This window comes from Aspergillus brunneoviolaceus (assembly GCF_003184695.1).
Source record: "Aspergillus brunneoviolaceus CBS 621.78 unplaced genomic scaffold BO95scaffold_57, whole genome shotgun sequence".
Taxonomy (NCBI): domain Eukaryota; kingdom Fungi; phylum Ascomycota; class Eurotiomycetes; order Eurotiales; family Aspergillaceae; genus Aspergillus; species Aspergillus brunneoviolaceus.
Genome location: NW_020290787.1, coordinates 40,666 through 58,643, shown reverse-complemented (window position 1 = coordinate 58,643; position 17,978 = coordinate 40,666). Strand labels below are relative to the sequence as shown.

Below are 17,978 nucleotides of genomic sequence, written 5' to 3'. Positions count from 1 at the left end.
CATTTCTATTTTAGCACTAAGAAGTCACGTGTGAATCATGCCGACATTGGAGCGGAAAACCTGAACCTGCCATGGCAGCTTTGCTGACAGACTCTACTGATGCAATTGATTTGGGCATCGGGTCGAGCCGCCCAGCGGACGAGAAGCCGAGACGCGCTGTACGCAGTAGACGCCGCCAATGCGTCTCGGATCTCCGGCGGAATCCGGAGGGCATCATCCCTGCACCAGTTCATATGATTTTCGGTCAATTTCTGACTCATCGAGTCCAGCACTTCCAGATAGTTACTGTCCCTTGCTTGGATTAATAAGGCGCGACTGATGCAAGATACTGTTACTAGCGCTAGAGCAGCACGTCATATCGAGGACGATAAGCGCGTTTGACACAACAAAACCCCAGCCGATCGCCGACACTCTTCTTCCCCCAACAACCACCCATTCTGTCCCTCTGTCCTTTTTCAGACACAGTGATAAACATAAATCCCATCAACTGAAGAGCAACATCCCAATGGGCCAACCGGCTGAACTTGGCCGGTCTCCACCGCCGCCCAGCTCCAGACGACGGGGCGTGTATCTCATCCCCGCAGTGATCATCTTCCTGTGGACCCAGTTCGCCCTCTTCCCTCGACTGCTATCCTCGGACCACTCGGCAACGCAAAAGCTGTCGCAGCACCGTCTGGAGCAATTAGAACATCATCTTCAAGCATGTTCTGCGTTGCACCGCCCGCCCGTTGAATACGAGCAGCCGACGGGGCTCAATCGAGGCAACCCACGTTGGAGCGCCAAGACGGGGCAGAGCCAAGCGGTTGTTCTGCGCAACGCGACCCTCTTCGATGGCGACCACACCCTCGACCACCCCGTCGACATCACCTTCCACAGAGGCATCATCACACACATCATTCCTACCGCTCAACATGACTCGATGCCCGAAGTCCACGAGGCCCTCGTCCTCGACCTCGAAGGCCGATTCGTCACCCCGGGGCTGGTGGACATGCACTCGCACCACATCGCAGGCTCCAGCCCGGACGTTCACGCGGTCGAAGATGTCAACGAGGTACACCCGGATTTCGGCCCGCTGACCCCCTACGTAAGGGCCCTGGATGCCTTGAAAGCCTACGACCCGGTCGCTGCGATCGTCGCCTCCGGTGGCGTCACCTCGTCGCTGATTCTGCCTGGCTCCGCCAACATCATGGGCGGCGAGGCCGTGCCCGTGAAGAACGTCCGGCGTGACGAGGCCGGGGAGGAGCTGGTGGAAGAGCTCCTGCTCGAGCATGGCGTGCCCAAGGAGGAACGACGGCGGTACATGAAGATGGCCTGTGGCGAGAACCCCAAGGACGTCTACGGCCACACGCGCATGGGAAACGCATTCCTGTTCCGCAAGCAGATGGACAGTGCGCGACAGCTCCTTGTCAAGCAGGATGACTGGTGTCTGACCGCCGCCGCGGCCTATGAGACGGGCGATGAGCGGGCGATCGCGGACCTCGTGAAGGACGGAGGCTTGCCGACCGATATCGCGTTGGAGTCATCGGTCGCGATGCTGCGCGGGCAGGTGGGCATTAACATTCATTGTTACGAGAGTGAGGACATCGAGGCCATGCTTCGCCACAGTGAAGAGTTTGGGTTCCGTATCCAGGCTTTCCATCACGCGCTGGAAGCCTGGAGGGTTCCAGACACGATTAAGAACAGTGGCCAGTAGGTGAACCGTGTTCTTCATCACTGAACGTTGTGGCTGAGCTGAAGCAGGAACATCACCGTCGCCACATTTTCGCACTTTGCGCATTACAAGCACGAAGCATACGATGCTACCCTCTATGCGGGCAAAATTCTCACTGAACATGGGGTCCCGGTGGCCTATAAGTCGGTAAGCTAGGACACCTTACGGAGTTGAGACTTTTCAATGGCTCATCGAATTCGTCAGGACGGCTCGAATGAGTTTCTCAACGCAAAGTATCTCCTGTAAGTCGATGCAACTATGCTACACGTACCCGGGGCTCACCTGCAGCAGATCTCAAGCCGCAGAAGCGCACTCTTTCGGTCTCCCCGAGACTCAGGCCCTGCAGTCTGTGACAAGTATTCCCGCCCGGTCCCTGGAGCTGGCCCACCGCATCGGCTACGCCCGACCGGGCTACGACGCTGATCTGGTCGTCTGGGACTCGCACCCACTCGGCAACGGCGCCACGCCCCTACAAGTCTACATTGATGGACGCGCCACTCTCAACACGACCATTGACCAGGCCAAGTCCATCCAAACTACACTGTGTGCCCCCTCAAGCCGTCCACGGCCGATCCTCACCGAGAGAAGCTCAGTGTGCGCCCAAGCCTCCCGCGCAGACGGCAACCTCATCATCACGGGCATCACCAAAGCCCTAATCCCCGACCTCCACCCGCAGTCCAACGCGGACAACCTCACCCTCGTCCTCTCCGCCGGTCGCATTGCCTGCCTCGGCCCCGCAAGCGAGTGTCTCGCCTCCGCCGCCGCCGACAGCACAGCAATCCACCTCCAAAACGGCCACATCCTCCCCGGCCTGACCGCCGTAACCACCGGCCTAGGCCTCCAGGACATCATCATGGAGCCCTCCACGGGCGACGGTATTGTGTCAGGGTCAACACCCAAGACCATCATCTACGCGAAACACGGCCTCCACCCGGGGGGGAGCAAGGACCTCGCACGCGCGAAACTGGGGGGCATCACCACCGCCATCACCGCCCCGCTCGTGACGGCCGACGTCCCCGTCTTCCTGCGCGGAGTCTCCGTCGCCTTCAAAGTGAGTCCCAGCTCGACCAACAACATCCCAGCCGATGAAACCAGCACCAGCGAGTCGGAAACCCTCCTCGACCGCGCAATCCTCCAGCCAGACGTAGGCCTGCACATCCACATCGGCCAAATCGGCAAGACCGCAAGCACGCCCACCATCTCCTCGCAGATCGGCCTCCTCCGCCGCTTGCTCGCAGGAAGTCACCACCCCTCCTCCTCCTCCTCCCCTTCCTCCTCCTCGACTGAACAGTACCCCCAAGACACAGAAGTGTACACCCAGGTCGCGAACGGCACCCTCCCGCTAATCATCCATGTCCTCAACCACCACGACATCCTGCACCTGGTGCAGCTGAAGCGCGACTTCCCGGCCACCGACCTCATCCTCTTCGGCGCGACCGAGGCGCCGCTCGTCGCGCGCGAACTGGCCGCCGCCCGCGTCCCGGTGCTGTTCACGGGCCTTCGTCCGAACCCGGATACGTGGGAGGTGAAGGACGCGGTGGTGGGCGATCCGCTGACCCAGGCGGGGTTGAAGGTGCTGCTCGAGGCTGGGGTGAAGGTCGGGTTGGCGCAGGCCGGGTGGAGTGATTCCGGGATTCATAATCTCGGGGTCGATGCCGGGTTTGCGGCCAAGGTGGCCGGGCTGTCGGAGCAGAGGGCGGTGGATTTGGTGAGTCGGGAGGTGCGCGAGATTTTGCGTTTGGATGTGGGCAGTCGTGCGGGTGTTGAGGGGGGTGGGGGTGGTGGTGGTGACGGTGGTTATGGAGGGGATTTTGTGGTGTATGAGGGGAACCCGTTGGAGTGGGGGGCGAGTGTGGTTTTGACGGTTGATGGGGAGAGAAGTGCTGTTGTCGAGTGTTGGCCGGAGGCTTCTTAGGGTGATTGGATCTTTTGACGGCCTGTGGATGGTTCTGGGATATAAGGCATAAATACTGGTTATTATTATTATTCATTGTAACGACGATATCTGTCTAGCATAGTCTAGTAACGGCCGTTGAGTGCTGCTTCCCAAACTATTGCCAACTCCTGTATTGTGAACACAAAGTCTAAAATCAATACTATACAATTCGAAGTAAAGCTAAATCCCATAATCAACTAAAATATCTCCAAACCTATCTCCAACCCCATCTAGAAAGAAGAAACCGCATAGATAAAGCACCTACGCCGGCACCGTGGTGATGGTGGTCGTATACGAGGTGGCGGTCATGGTACACAGCCGCTCGCACTCGAGCTGGGCGTTCTCAAAGACCTGCCGCTGGCACGCGGCATGGGCGCGGGGCAGACCGGGACACGAGGCCATGCCGAACGAAATGATGTCGGAGACGCACGAGTAGTAGTCGCCGCCCTCGCACAGGTTGCTCAGCACCGAGGTGGCGATCGTCGCCGTCTGCGTGACCGTCACCGACTTCTCGGTGGTGCTGGAGCCGGCGCAGAAGGTGAAGTCGTAGCCCGCGTAGTTGGTGGTCGTGGAGGACTCGCAGGCGATGACGTCGCCCCAGAAGTCGGTCGAGGTGAAGGGATAAGGGTTGTTGTTCTGGGTGGTAGGTGGCGCGGTGCTGGAGGTGCTGGAGGGGAGGGCCGTGTAGCCGCAGAGACCTGCGGAGCCCCCGAGGGTCGGCAGGTACCCGTCATAGCCCGGGCACACGCAGTTGGTGTCGGAGCTGCCGGAGTCCGGGTCTTGGTGCGGCGTGCAGCCTAGGGTTGGGGAGCTGTTGGCTCCGGTGGTCGTGGCGGTCGTGGTGCTGGGCTGTCCGGCTGTGGCCGTGGGCCCCGTCGTGGTCGTCGCTGCCCCGGGAGCGGCTGTGGCTGTTCCGTAGGCGCTGTAGATGGACCATGCGGCATCCCAGTCGGCGGTGTAGATGTCGTCGTTGTAGTCGTCCCACGGCTCGACGCCTCCAAGGAGCACGGGGGCGGCCGAGTAGATGTCCGAGGTTGTGGTGGCGGTGGTGTCGCAGCCGACCACATCTGCTATCGTCAGTCGGTGAAGCTATGACATAGATTCCAGTATTTGGCTTACCCTTGCACGAGGTAGAGCAGGAGCTCGTAGAGGCCTGGGTCACGCAGGCCACGTTGCAGGAGCTGTAGGTCGAGGTCTCGCATTCCTCGTCCTCGTCGCCCGGAGTGCCGGTGGGCACAGGTTTCGGTCTGTTAGGGTCATTGCCGTTTTTGTTCGGCGCTGCAGATTGTCAGTTAGTCAGGCGAAAAAGGCATCGTACAGAGCTTTGAATAAACAATGATACGTACATTTACCTCCTCCGCAGTTAGTCCAGCAATGCTCACAAACATTGAAGATGGCGTTCAAGCCTCCCAAGATCCCCTCATGGCAGCTCTCACCACACACGGCCCTGTTGGTACACTTGGGCTTGGGTTCGCCACGGTGGTGCGTGACGTGGTGCGTGCCTCCGGGGGGGATAATTATGCCAACAGCCGTGGTTGTGGACGAGGTCGTTGTCTTTGTTGGCTCGGTCGTTGAAGTGGGCACGTCCGATGGGACGGTCGTGCCGGGCCAGGGAGGGGGGTAGAAGGGTACCACGGTGCTTGAGTAGATGCTTCCGTTGTAGGTCATTGCCGGCCAGGTGATGTTGAATGCGGTCTGGATGATGCTGGGCTCCGGCGTGATAACGGTGGAAGTTGTGCCGTTACCGATCGGGACGTTATAGAAGGGCACGATAGACGTCACCACATCCGGGATGGTGATTGTGGAAGTGGTCGTGGACATGATATATGAGGTGGTTGTGCTGATGGTCCCGTTGTATGTAAAGGTATACGGCACCTGATACCCAACACCGATCTCAGTTGTCAGGGTCGGATAGACAAAGGTCGTGGCCGAAGACAAAGTGGTGGGCGGCAGCACGTAGGTGCACGGGGGATAGCATTGGACAATAGTGTCATTGTCTGGCTCGGTCCAGATAATGGGGTCAATGTAGACAATGCCAGAATCGTTGCCGTTGGACCCGATATCTGAGCCGCCGGTGGAGAGTGCCAGCCACGCGGCAATCTCGCTGGTGAAGCCGTTGCGCGTCGTGTCGTTGAACATCAGCGGAGCCAGGCTGCCGTCTGGGCTTACGATCTGCTCGTTACCCTTGGTAAACAGGTTGTAGATGTACAGTCCATCGGCGTAGTTGGTCTCGACAAGGGCCAGCTGGCAGGTCTCCGTGTCGATGCAGCCCTCATCATAGTCCTGGAAAAATGAATAGAATCCGGCCGAGTAGATTAGTACATCAGTCGAGTTGATCACCCGCAGAGCCCAGGCACCTCTGCAGGAAGAGTCGTCTTCGTCACAGTTGTCATAGGTTGGATCCGAGGCAAAGTTACCCACCCCAGCCGTGTATGGCCCTGTGGCGTCGGGGGAAGGCTGGTAGTAGGGAGTCTCGGTCTGCATGTGTCCCAAGTAGACGTTGGCCGCATTGGCCAGCTGGTACTGGTACATCTGCGCGTGCTCACTGGCGGTGCCATACAGCCAGGTCGGGCCCTGAGATTCGATCAAGAACCCACGACCCACGTAGACGGAAACATCAGTCTGCACATTCAACGGGATTCCGGCAGTGCTCTCGGATGCAGCCGCGTTCAACTTGCTGTCGAGATCGTGATCAGCCACCCAGCCCCAGACATTCTCAAAATAGCCGGAAGCAGACGAGGTGACGTGCATCAAGAGAGCAGCTCCCATGCAGTCCTTGCTCACTCCGGCTCCGGTGGGGCAGTTATCCAGCCCCAAGTCACTGGCAGTGGTACCTCCGACGCGGAAGTGGCTGTCCCACATGGCAGCGCTACCCTGGGTGCTTTCGTGGACGTTCCATTCCACCAAGACAGCACCAGCAGTAGGACCCTTGACCGTGAAGAGCATATCCGTGATCTCGATGACACCCTCGTCACCTTCCTCACCGACCTGGACCATGACCTTGGGGCTCTCCTCGTCCTCGAAGGCAGACCCCGTGCCCATGATCTGACTCCATCCAGATCCAATGATCTTACTTCCAACCGGCACCTTGACGGTATCTTCCACAAGATATACACCAGCAGGGAAGTACACCACGGAGCCCACATTGCTCGCTAGGAGACTGTTGATTGCAGCAGTCTGATCACCGGTTCCATCATTGGAGATTCCATTGCTGGTCGCGACGATCGGGGTCTCGCTCTCATACTGCGGCTTGGCCCGTCGATAGTAAGCCCCCGAGCTGTCGAGGAGGGCCTCCGGTTTCTCCGGCGCGGGATCAAGGAAGCCGGTCTGCTTGCCACCGGAGCCATCAGGCAGGTAGCGGTAGCCCATGGACCAGGAGTTGAAGTACAAGGCGTCGGTGGACCCTTCAAGGATGGTGTCGCCTCCGCTGATCATGACCACCGCAGCGGAATTCTCGACCAGCAGATTGTCCAACACAATATGGGGCTGCCAGCCATCCTTCTGTGCCACCGTAATGCCGTAGGGCACGCCGTTGAAGTGAGAGTCAACGACCGAGATCGACCCGGTTCCCTGGTCGCCGGTCCCCGAGTACTCGGTAGCATCGATGGCGATGTAGCACGACAACACGTAGATGTTCTTCCAGTTGATTCCCCAGTTCCAGACGGACTTGATCGCCGTCAGGCAGGAGGTGAACTGCAGGTTGATGGCGGTGAATTGCTGCGAGCCCGCGAGGAATCCGATGTTTCTGAATAGTTCCCCCCTGTTAGCAGAGTATGAGGAAAGCAAAGAATTATGCAGCACACTCACCCTCCCGTAAATGTCAAATCCGAGACCATTCCTCCACTGCCATTCTCCATGTAGATCCCCACAGCCGTGGCAGCTTGGCCAGCAGCGGAAACGGCCATCTTGAAGTCACAGTTCGTGATACTGGTGGCCTGGCCGACCTGCCAGTGCACACCGGCCGGCACGTAGGTCTGGTTGTTGTCGGTGTTGGTCCAGTTCATGCTGGTCATGTCGAAGACAAAGTTGCGGATCTGGCGGTAGAAATTGCTCTGGTTGATGTACCACTCCGAGCCGTTTCCCCCGGGAATGTAGAAGTCCGAGTCAAACAGGGCAATTCCCGTGAAGTTCTCTGATCCCTGGATGACCGGCTTGCTGTTCGGATTACCGACGAACTGGGTGTAGTAGTACTGCACGATCGGCGTGCTAATGAGATATGTGCCCGCGGGGAAGTAGACCACAGCGCCCAGCGTGGAGGAGGAGCCACAGTCCTCGCCGCAGCGCAGGGTGGAATCATCGGAGGCGCTGAAGGAGGCGACCGCGCGGTTGATGGCCGCCGTGTCGTCGGTGACGCCGTCTCCGACGGCTCCAAAGTCCATAACGTTCCGGAAGAACTGGTATCCGGACGGGGCAAAGGGGGAGGAGCCATCTGATCCGAGACTCGATAGCCAGTAGTCGTCAGTCGAGCGACGAGCGTGGTGCATCTTTGCATCGGCCGTGGCATTGAGCGGCGTGAGGACCGGGCCAGTCATTGATCCTTGGTCCGGCGCACTTCCGAAGAAGTTGTTGACATTATCCCGCATGTATGCGGGCGGCGGCTGTTGCATTGGATTAGTCTCGCGTCCTTCTTTCTCGCGGTGGCAGCAGGCAACCTACTTGAGGTGATCCGGGAGGCAAGGGCGGGCTGGTTCCCACCGGCTTGCGCGGAATCGAGACGGTCGTCGCAGGCCCCCCTCCCATTGTAAAAGCGTGACTAGAGACAGCCAGATGTGACGACTGTTGTCGCTCGTGGCGCTGATGGAAGTGCCCATGGCTATTATGCGTATGCGCAGAGGCCGATGTAACACATTGCGCTCCGAGCCACAGCAGGCCCAAACTGTGAAATGACACCATCGTGCCTGTGCGGAGGTGATTCGCAGTGACTACCCATGATGATCGAGGGAAAAAGGTGTCAATAAATGCGACAACGTAGATGGTGGTTCATGGTTAGTCCCCCTGTGCGATACAAGTCAGGGGGAGAGGGGGAGAGGGTCCGAATAGTCCTGAATTGTGCTTCCTGCATACAAGCCTTGAGAGGTTGCATCCGATGAGATGCAGCAACACTCGGCTCGTGCAAAAACTTAGTAACTAGGATTTGTTAGTGGAAAGAGTGGATCAACAGCAATCACACAGGGAATCCTTCTTCGGACATGGCCTCATTTGGGAAAGGTTAGGTGACAGGGGGGGAGCATTCTGGCCCGACTCATTTCCCTTATCTGAGCCGCATCGAACCCTGAAGGGCATCCAGACGAGCGGTCCCTGCATGACTCGGGCCAAATCAGACCATGTGGAAGTCCCTGGCCCACTTTTAATTGCAATAAAGGGACAATTTGGGGGCCAAAGAGATGGTTTTGGCATAGCGTATTGCACGGGGTGGAGACCGGCTAAATCTTTAGTACCGGACAGCCTCGGACATAAGCCGACTCGATGTATACAGCAGTGCCTGCAGGATGAGGCTATTCAAATCCAATCCTGCCATGGAAAACCAAATCAACGGCTAGCTCAGGGGCTGGGGATTCAAGGCACTAGCTTGGGGTCTGTGGGATTTCGCTCATGTGTAATGTCCAAGAAAAGGGGGAAGACGCTGAGCTACCTGATAGAGACACACGGTCGACGATGCACTAGTCAAATAGAATATGATTACCCCAACTGCTTGAATCCTATCCAACTGCATAGTCCGAATACATGCCCTCAGGATGGTGCGGCTGCGTCAAGTCTTCTCTCCTGCGTTTCTCATCGCGGCGCTTGCTGCCAGTTCCTGGTGGCAGCCCGCGGTCGCTGCGGATGGCGATCTCGCGAAGCTCAGCAAACTGTTCAAGTATAGTACGGATCCCGGCGCAGCTGATGTGGGAGGTTTGCCCTCCGACACGGACCTGCAGACTCTCTTGACCGATGCGCTCACGCTCGCCAACGCCGGGGTGGCCGCTGCGACGGACGCCCTCGCCGGCAAGGCGGAGGCAGAGCGACTGATGAACTCCCTGTTCATGTCCCCCAGCGAGTCGGACCTCCAAACCATCCAGAAGCGCTTCAATGGCGTGGTGACCTATCTCACCAGTGGCGGGAAGATCAACAACGGTGCTCAGAAGACGAAGCCGTTTCTGCTGTACGGCGACGGGTGGCGCATCCGGCAGGATATGAAGAGCGAGCTGCGCAACGCCGACGGAGAGACCATCCCCAAGGCCGATGGATCGGGCAATGTGCTCATTGAGGATGATTCGCTGATGGTGCAGAAGCAGCAGCAGGCGAAGACCATCGCAGAGAAGGACGCCGTTGCGCAGGGCAAGTCCGCGAGCGAGGCCGAGGACCAGTATCCCTACTGGAGCGACTCAATCCAGTCCTACACCTTTGACAAGAAATGGGGGGATTCACCCACCGTCGGCGTCTTTGACTCAGGCTCCTCGGCCATTGCCTTTACCCTCATGGATACCGACAAGGCGCTCATCAACCTCGGTCCCAAGGCCCTACAGGGCGGCCGCCTGCACGCGGTTGACGTGACTGCCGTCGCCAACAGTTTGTTTGAGGACCACACGCCTCCCACCGGAAGCACCATTACCTCGATCGCCGAGGTTGCCCCCCAGGCCACCGCCATATTCCACGAGCTGTTCCACCTGGTCTGGGGCGACAGTCTCATGTACCCTTCCGTTGGAGAGGAATACCAGTTTCAACGGATGACGGGCTACGAGAGCCGAGGCAGTGGGAAGAAAGCGTTCACCAAGAGATACGCCATGCGTAACCCGCAGAGCTATGCCTATGCTGCGTATGTGCTCCACTTCCAGTCCATGGAAATTCAGGCTAACATGAAGAATGTATAGGATTGCCTACGATTACACGCAAAATGTGCAGTACAAGATTTCCAACAAGAAGTCGGCCCCTGTTGAGTTCTTCACGGGTTTTGCTTCCTACGAGAAGAGCTAGGGTGGAATGTGTTTTGGGGAACTTTGATAGAGTGTACGATTATTCTGAAGAGCTTGCTCGGATGATAGATAGTGTTTAGTCGAATGATAAGGTCGCTTCGACCCTCAACACTCCGTGTCCCCACAGAAAGGAATCTTTGCCTTGTGCTGCTGTACCTCCTCCTCGCTTAACAAGGCATACCACCGCCGGTAATAATCGCATGGATCGCCCAGTGGCGACCACAGTCCCATCGCCGTGATTCTCTGCTCCTCCCACAAAACTAACCCGTATGGCAGATAGGCTCGCAGGGCCATGTACTTGCCGCGACCAGCCAGGGGGTTGTGCATCATACTGCGCCAGAACTGAAACCCGAGGGGCTCCGCATCTAGATCTTGCCACTCGCGTCCGGGGGCTCGTACACCGAAATCTCGTACCGGTCGAAAGACGTAGCCTGGCGGCCAGGGACGGCATTCATCCTCAGGGGGAGGCGCGGAGGGGGCCGCAGCCTGGGCTATCTCAGTCGCTAGTGCTTTCTCCCCTTCCTCGTCTAAATTGCCCTCCAGCTGGAGAGCTCCTTCGTCCGGCTCGGTTGCAGCACTCAACCCATCCGCTGCTTGCGCCAAAGCGCTGGCATAGGGCGCAGGGGCACACGCCCATCCGAACCGGAATTGTGCCGGGATATCCGGGAGCACCAGATTGGTGCTTGTGTCGGAATCAGCCGCAGGGTGGCGGCTCAAGAAGTCCATGACTGTCAAGACCTGGTAGATACCCGAGGAGGGGATGGGGTATTCCCAGGGGGTGACTGTGGCCAAGCGGTCGAGGTCGGCGGGGCTCCATTCTAGCAATCCTTGGCGGCCCGCAAGCCGGAGGCTCTGGTACCACACATGCCGCCAAAACGCGAGAATCGTGCGCTGCTCCTCCGTCCACGTGGGCTGCCGGAATGTCGGGCAATATTGGCGTCGTGAGAGCTGTGGACGGGAGAGACAGTGCTGGAGACAGGTATCCAGACTCCAATGCGCGAGCAAATGGACCTGGTGTGCGAGCCGCACGAAATCCCGGACGATGGCCGCGGTGGCGACCACTGGCGGCCAGGGCTCGAATTTCTCCGTCAGGTAATCCATCGCGTCGAAATAGTCCCGGCATGGACTGGTTCCGGCGCGCAGGGACAGCACCGCCCGCATGAGAATTCGCGATTGCAACGGGACGGTGGCCTCGAGCACGGCCTCGACGGTCTCCAGCGCCCGAGCCTGGAATAGTGCGGCAAAGCGTGCAGAGGTGTTGACGAGGCTCCACAGGGTGGAGATATCCGGAGATTGCTCCAGAATCTTCAGAAGTATTTCATTGGGTAAGCTGTCTAAGCCTGATGGCTTTGAAGGAGAGGACATGATTAAGTTACTTGGTGAGGGCAAGAAAGGAGGCGCAAGTGAGCGTTGATTGTTTATTTTATCTGGGCGCTATCAGGCGATGGTTGAAGGATTGTGGGGACTCCGGCCAGTCAAAAGCGGTTGGGTTTAAGCTTTGCCCAAGAAGGCCAAGCTGCGTGGAGGCGATGAAGAAATGTTCTTGACTATCCCCACCGACTATCGATTTTTTTGTTATTTTTCAGGGTTAAGGGTTCATTGATCAGTTAATGTACTGATTGACTCCTTCAGGGTTTGTCAATTCCAAATTGCCTCGTGCCGGTCCGGGCGGTGAGCATCGCTCTTCCTTCCTATTCCAGCCCTAGTTCACCTGCTAAACAATCAGGTTAGTCCATCACAAATCATGCATTCAGTCAATAGCTTCGTATTCTCTCGGCTATTCACAAGCTATCATGCAAGCTCTTGACTCCACGATCCTGCGACTACATCCTTCACCAATCAAGCGATTGCGGACTGAGACATTTCAGCCTCAAGCGATTCTGTATAGATAACTCGCCTGTGCCAAGACCGGCGGCGTTGGAGGCCGTTTACTCCTGCAGAGTCCGACAGAGCCTTGCCTTTCCCCTCGCAATGGGACCATGAGCTCTTGGCGCGAGTATCAGGCGAGATGCTTCAACTTCCAAACCATGATTGAGGCTTCCTCTGAGCACTATATAAGCCGGATGGCTTCTCGTCTCGTCGACTCTCCTCGTCACCATCCTCTTCATTCCAAAGATCCGACAAGATGCAGCTTCCTACTCTCCTCCTTACCCTCCTGAGCGCCACCGCCGTCATGGCCCTCCCCTCGGCGGAGACTAGCAACGCAGACCTTGCCGCCCGCGGTGACAGCGGGTGCTTCCCTGTGTAGGCACACTTCCATCCGACCTGGTAGCTCCTATGCCTTGTACTGATTTGCCTTATCATAGGTCTGACCCCGATTGCGGTATCTCCACCTCTTACTGCCGCTGTGCCAATGGTAAGTCTCTATTGCTTGAGTGACTGGGAGTTCTTGCTAAGCAAGAAAAAGGATGGTACTACCTCTTCAACTCGGACGAGGGTGGCTGCAACCCTCCCTGGGGCATCGTGGCCACTGATATCAGCGGCCTGCCTGGCTGGAACTGTTAAGAGCTCGATTCTTGAGATACCGGGCATGTTGACTTGAAACTGAAGAGTCGGGGAGGCTTGGAGCATTGAGCATTCGAGAATGGGGAGATTTTGTGTTGGGAATGTCTTACTATGCTTGTATCGGTCGGCGACCGAAGACGTTTATGTTGTTAAACCAGCGTTGGCCTACCATATCGAAGGCCACTTTGGATGATACACCTTAATGAGGAGTTGCCCGCAGTCCTAGGGCAGCTTCATGCTACTTGCAAAATGAGATGGACTATACAAAGCAGTCTACATGCAAGTCAAACACGGCTGTACTTAAGCTACCCCGAGGACCTGCCTCGCCCGGAAGCGACATGTATCTCGACCGAGAGATCGATGTAGATAAACACCCGCCCATTAACCCGTGCATAATCGATCTTTGCTTGACATGCTTGCTGTCTTTTGTTTATCTACTGCGTGAATTTGTCTATCGCGAGTACTTGCCCGCCAAGAGCTAGGTTTCCATGCGGAGCTCAGGACGAATGCATCTCCCTTATGTTAAAGGCAAATCTAAGAGAAGTAGAAACGAGAGATGTTGAAATAATAAGCCAATTCCCGATTTTCGCAAGTGATCTACGTTGATCATGTAACTAGATCCAGTGCACTGTATCCCAGCCAATGCTGGCACGACAACGAGCTAAGCATCGGGCACTTGATTGCAACAAGAACTTCACATCCATCGCCATGACACTAGCACAACTTGATCAATAAATCCCTAATCAAGATTTTAACTAATCTTTTATCCCATTCTCCAGAACCCCTACCGGACGGGGAGAACGAGTAGCGCGGGAACTTTACAAGTAGCGCAAAGTCGCATTACAATAGTAAGCTTATATGTTTATGGATAATGTCAGCATCCATGTACTGTACATGAGAATGATCAAACCGGGCCTTCGCCCAAGACAAATGAATGCCTGAAGATCCTACAGCTCACTGAACATCCACCAGATCATACACCCTCAACCTTCTGCTCCTGTTCAGAATCTCCAGGGACTGCCGCTCCCGGGATAACGAAGTCTCGCTCGAGCATGGCAGACCAACCAAATGCCACGGCAATAGTCAGAGCAATCATCTCTTCCAGCACAGACATGCACAACGAGAGTGTGAGACTGCTGTTGGTAGGGTTGCTGCTGAGGGAAGACTGGAAGATCTCATAATGGCCCAGATCGGCGATCGCCGCAAAGATTAAGCGCACGGTATAAAAGGGAGCAGACAGAGCGACTCCGAGGAACAGCTTTTTCTGGAATCGTCTCAGGGTGCCTTTTGTCTCATTGAACAGCCAAGCAGTGGCCGCCAGGATGGCGGCAAAGACGATGAGAAAGATGATCATGGCTGCCTTGAGGAGTGCACTGATGCTGCCGGACTTTTCTGTCTTATCCACCCCCACGATCGCGATTACGAGGGCGATCAATGATACAAGGGACAAGGACTGCAGGGGTTTGGGAGGGATTCGGTATCCCACATCACTAGAGAAACGCCCAACTGTTAGCATGTCTGCCAATCCGAGTGGGGTTCAGAGTCTCTAACTCACATTTGTTGCAACAGTCCCATATACATCAGGGACTGGGGCGCGATGCCGATTAAATTGCATACTGTTGCGGCAGTCCTTAGATTGGTCGAGGTGAAACTGAGCTGGGCCAGTGTGCATATGCTGCCGATCACACGGAGTAAAGATAGGATGACAGCGAATCGCCAGGTGTGACCCCCGGCTCTCCATCCTGTTCGTTTCCAGATGTAGATGGAACACGCGAGAAGAAATGGGAACACGATCAACTGAAGGATTGAAATGCCATCAGAATAGGTCACGTGTGCCATTGTCGCAGCGGTTGTGATTTAGGTAGAAAAGAGACGAGGAGTCAATTGAGATGCAAGACCTAGAGGATTTGTTGTATACCACCTTCAAAACCAGCTTATCATCCTCTTTATATACTGCCGGGTGTTTTTCTCCCACGCCTGGGTGCCTCATCTTCGTCTCGGGGCATTTCCTGCCCGTCGATCTTGCGCATCAAATGTAGTACAATTGTCCCTGTCAACAAACAACTCTCATGGAAGAGACTAGTCGTAGCCCAAACCAGCCGCTCCAGACAGACTATTCTGTTCGTTTTTTTGGTTTCAGCTCTGGGGATACGAAGTTGACATTAGTGGAGTATTAGTACAACCGAGCGCGCTAATTTCAATCCAGTAGCCGGCTCGGAGCTTGAGGGCTACAATTTGTCTTTGGCATGACACCAGCTTTTGATAGGAATTCCCAGGTTCATCATGTACCTAGTAATGTAGTAAATAGGTCTTGGCCACGTAATCGATGAAAATAGAGCAGAACGACGGGGCTAGTAGTCAGGGCCCATATCCCCTCCCAGCCAATCAGACCATGCAATACTACCATAACGCGGTCGGAGACGAGGATGGTGATTCCCGCTAAAACATAGCCCGGTACTAAGTAGTAGCCAGTGGACTGCCTGTTTTTGATGAGGACATATAAATGATACTGTTCCACTCGCTTAAATCCATTTGATGGGTAGATATTGCTTGTTCCGAACCAGCTACCTGAAACAGGCTAGGCTAGAGTGGGAGCTCCATCCTTCTCAGCCCTCGATTGCAGGTTGATGAAAATTGATGGATGGGAAGTAAAGCACTGCCGGATGGTGACTCTCTACTACCCCACCAGTAGTCCCCTCACCCCCTCAAAGCCTAAAGGTCATCAAAGTGGTAGCAGTTCCAGTCCGAGCTGATTACCTGGGATGGTCTAGTGGGCGAGGCTTAGTATTCTGCGGGGTAGTTGTTCATCTCCACCGTGGGCACTTTGGTTGGTTGCCGTCCATGACTTTTGGCCCGCATGTGGGGCCAACTGGCAAGCACTTGCGAATTCTTGTGGGGCGGATCTGATCAAGCCTTGCATTATAACAGCAACAGTCCTCCTCTCGTGATGCATCCGAAAGCCACTTCAAGGTTCTGCGAACTTGTTTCCCTTTTTGGGATGACAGCACCATGGCCGGAGTATACAGAGGCAAAATCAGTATGGGGTGTACCTTGTGCCGAAAGCGACGGCTGCGAGTAAGTGGGCACGTTCCAGACATTACACAGCGAGGAAATGGCCAACAGTATGCAGTGCGACCGACGTCAGCCATCATGTTCACAGTGCCTGCGAGTGAATCAAGAATGTTTTGGATATCGAGATCCCGGGACCTTGAGGATCTATGATCAGAGCGCGGAAGTTGCGTCCAAGGCTCAGGCCCGTGGTGGTCCCATCCAACAGTCGCCTGCGGAAGAGTCGCCGTCTACACTCTCCCTAAACTATTCCCCCATCTCCGATGACCAGCGAGCCATGTCTTATATCATCCCATACTATGTTGGCACGGACCAGCATCGGGGCTTACTTCGATTTCTGCCAAGCCTGTTGCAGAATGACCCCTCTCCTGCCTTGAAAGCCTCCGCCAAGGCTATAGGTCTGTTAGGCATGACGAGGATGCCACATGTGGGACAGCGAGCCAGGAAAGAACACATCATTGCCTTGCGTGCTACAAATAGTGCTTTAAGAGATCCGACAACAGCAACCTCGGATTCCACCCTGGGCGCCGTGTTGTTGCTGGGCTTGTATGAGGTGATACGCCCCATTAAAAGCTGCAACCCTTTCGTCCAAGCAACATACACTGATCAATCCTTTTCAGCTGATCACATCACGACCCACGGAAATGGACAGTGGCTGGAGGGACCATGCTCAAGGAGCAGCCAAGCTCATAGAGCTACGAGGTGAAGAGCAGTTGAGCTCGCCGGTTGGGCTAGAGTTATTCACCGTTGTGCGTTTTCAGAATGTGAGGAATTCCCTCTATGGAAGGTTTCTACTACTTGCCTAATGCGGGCCTGGCAGGTAATCAGCAGTGTTTTCTTCAGATTGGGGTCCCGGGTTCACAATTCACCCACGATTGCAGCGCTGTCTCAAGTCGCGAGATCCAAACGAAATGAACATACCCGGCCGATTGAAACCCTCTACAATATGCTCATCGAGCTGAACGATATAGCAATCGAAGTTGACGAGGCCCACCTCCAAAGTGACCTCGAGAAGCAACAGTCGTTGATCGAAAGATCTCTGACCCTGGATGCGCGTCTACTGGCGTGGACGACATCGCTGAGTCCAGCGTGGTCTTATCAAGTTATCGATGACCCGCGCTCCCATTTGCCCAAATCCACCTATCCGCCGATCTATGATAACCGATATCATCTTTACCACGGGGTCTCCATCGCCACAATGTGGAATAACTACCGCCAGACGCGCATCGTTCTCAACGAGATGATTAGGATGATGGCCCTGCGCCGGTGGCGGTTGCAAAATCTTCCACAGTATCAGCAGATCATATATCAGTCTACTGGCATTATTGAGCACATGGCAGGTGAGATCTGTGACAGTATTCCATTTTACTTCCTCTCCGGCGAAGTAGGCTTTGGAAGCATATACCGGGCGCTGTGGCCGCTTTTCATCGCAGGTCGATGCGCAGCAGCAGGATCTCCAGCGAAACAATGGGCGACGCAAATTCTCGACCTCATTGGAAACATCACGGGTATTCAGCAGGCGATCGGCATGGCGGAGCTACTCAAGCAGGAGAAGCCAGCCAGTGTGATTCCGGGAGGCGATCTGGTTACCGAGTCAATCTTCAACCAGGTAGCCAGGTTATCTCTGGGTAATGACTAAGAAACTAGCCTGGAATGTATACGCGGAAGGTGACCAATTGATATGAAGAACAGTCCTGATCAGCTCTAGCTGGGATACGTAGCGCCAAATCATTACTGCTCCAATCGGTCTTGTCACGTCAGTCCTTGGAACACAGCGGGACACATGGCTTTGGCAAGTAGCAGA

General features: G+C 55.8%; 7 protein-coding genes across 7 annotated transcripts; 4 read left to right on the top strand and 3 right to left on the bottom strand.

The window, feature by feature from the left end:
• The first annotated feature begins 257 nt into the window (after window positions 1-257).
• Window positions 258-3,818, top strand: BO95DRAFT_445389 (uncharacterized protein). The gene is made up of 4 exons (XM_025587135.1): window positions 258-1,689; window positions 1,741-1,858; window positions 1,916-1,953; window positions 2,003-3,818. The coding sequence occupies exons 1-4, from the start codon at window positions 506-508 to the stop codon at window positions 3,624-3,626; spliced, it is 2,964 nt and encodes a 987-aa protein (XP_025439564.1). The 5' UTR covers window positions 258-505; the 3' UTR covers window positions 3,627-3,818.
• Window positions 3,819-4,469: 651 nt separating this feature from the next.
• BO95DRAFT_369253 (glycoside hydrolase family 55 protein) lies at window positions 4,470-8,540 on the bottom strand (the record flags this gene model as incomplete). Its single annotated transcript, XM_025582859.1, has 5 exons — window positions 4,470-4,717; window positions 4,767-4,925; window positions 4,994-7,392; window positions 7,455-8,245; window positions 8,304-8,540. Coding segments are annotated over 5 exons (3,834 nt in total), but the record flags the coding sequence as incomplete, so codon positions are not given.
• A 1,130-nt stretch (window positions 8,541-9,670) lies between these two features.
• Window positions 9,671-10,601, top strand: BO95DRAFT_369411 (uncharacterized protein; the record flags this gene model as incomplete). The annotated part of the gene is made up of 2 exons (XM_025582868.1): window positions 9,671-10,443; window positions 10,499-10,601. 2 exons carry the CDS (start codon window positions 9,671-9,673, stop codon window positions 10,599-10,601), a joined length of 876 nt encoding a protein of 291 aa, XP_025439562.1.
• Window positions 10,602-10,705: 104 nt separating this feature from the next.
• On the bottom strand, window positions 10,706-11,965 carry BO95DRAFT_484240 (uncharacterized protein; the record flags this gene model as incomplete). Its single annotated transcript, XM_025590331.1, has 1 exon — window positions 10,706-11,965. The coding sequence occupies one exon, from the start codon at window positions 11,963-11,965 to the stop codon at window positions 10,706-10,708; it is 1,260 nt and encodes a 419-aa protein (XP_025439561.1).
• Window positions 11,966-12,725: 760 nt separating this feature from the next.
• Window positions 12,726-13,105, top strand: BO95DRAFT_466235 (uncharacterized protein; the record flags this gene model as incomplete). Its single annotated transcript, XM_025589201.1, has 3 exons — window positions 12,726-12,844; window positions 12,907-12,956; window positions 13,008-13,105. 3 exons carry the CDS (start codon window positions 12,726-12,728, stop codon window positions 13,103-13,105), a joined length of 267 nt encoding a protein of 88 aa, XP_025439560.1.
• Window positions 13,106-14,078: 973 nt separating this feature from the next.
• On the bottom strand, window positions 14,079-14,944 carry BO95DRAFT_369330 (uncharacterized protein; the record flags this gene model as incomplete). Its single annotated transcript, XM_025582863.1, has 2 exons — window positions 14,079-14,595; window positions 14,661-14,944. The coding sequence occupies 2 exons, from the start codon at window positions 14,942-14,944 to the stop codon at window positions 14,079-14,081; spliced, it is 801 nt and encodes a 266-aa protein (XP_025439559.1).
• A 1,170-nt stretch (window positions 14,945-16,114) lies between these two features.
• Window positions 16,115-17,813, top strand: BO95DRAFT_502539 (uncharacterized protein; the record flags this gene model as incomplete). Its single annotated transcript, XM_025591053.1, has 4 exons — window positions 16,115-16,180; window positions 16,236-16,727; window positions 16,795-16,938; window positions 16,995-17,813. 4 exons carry the CDS (start codon window positions 16,115-16,117, stop codon window positions 17,811-17,813), a joined length of 1,521 nt encoding a protein of 506 aa, XP_025439558.1.
• Between the last annotated feature and the right edge of the window lie 165 nt (window positions 17,814-17,978).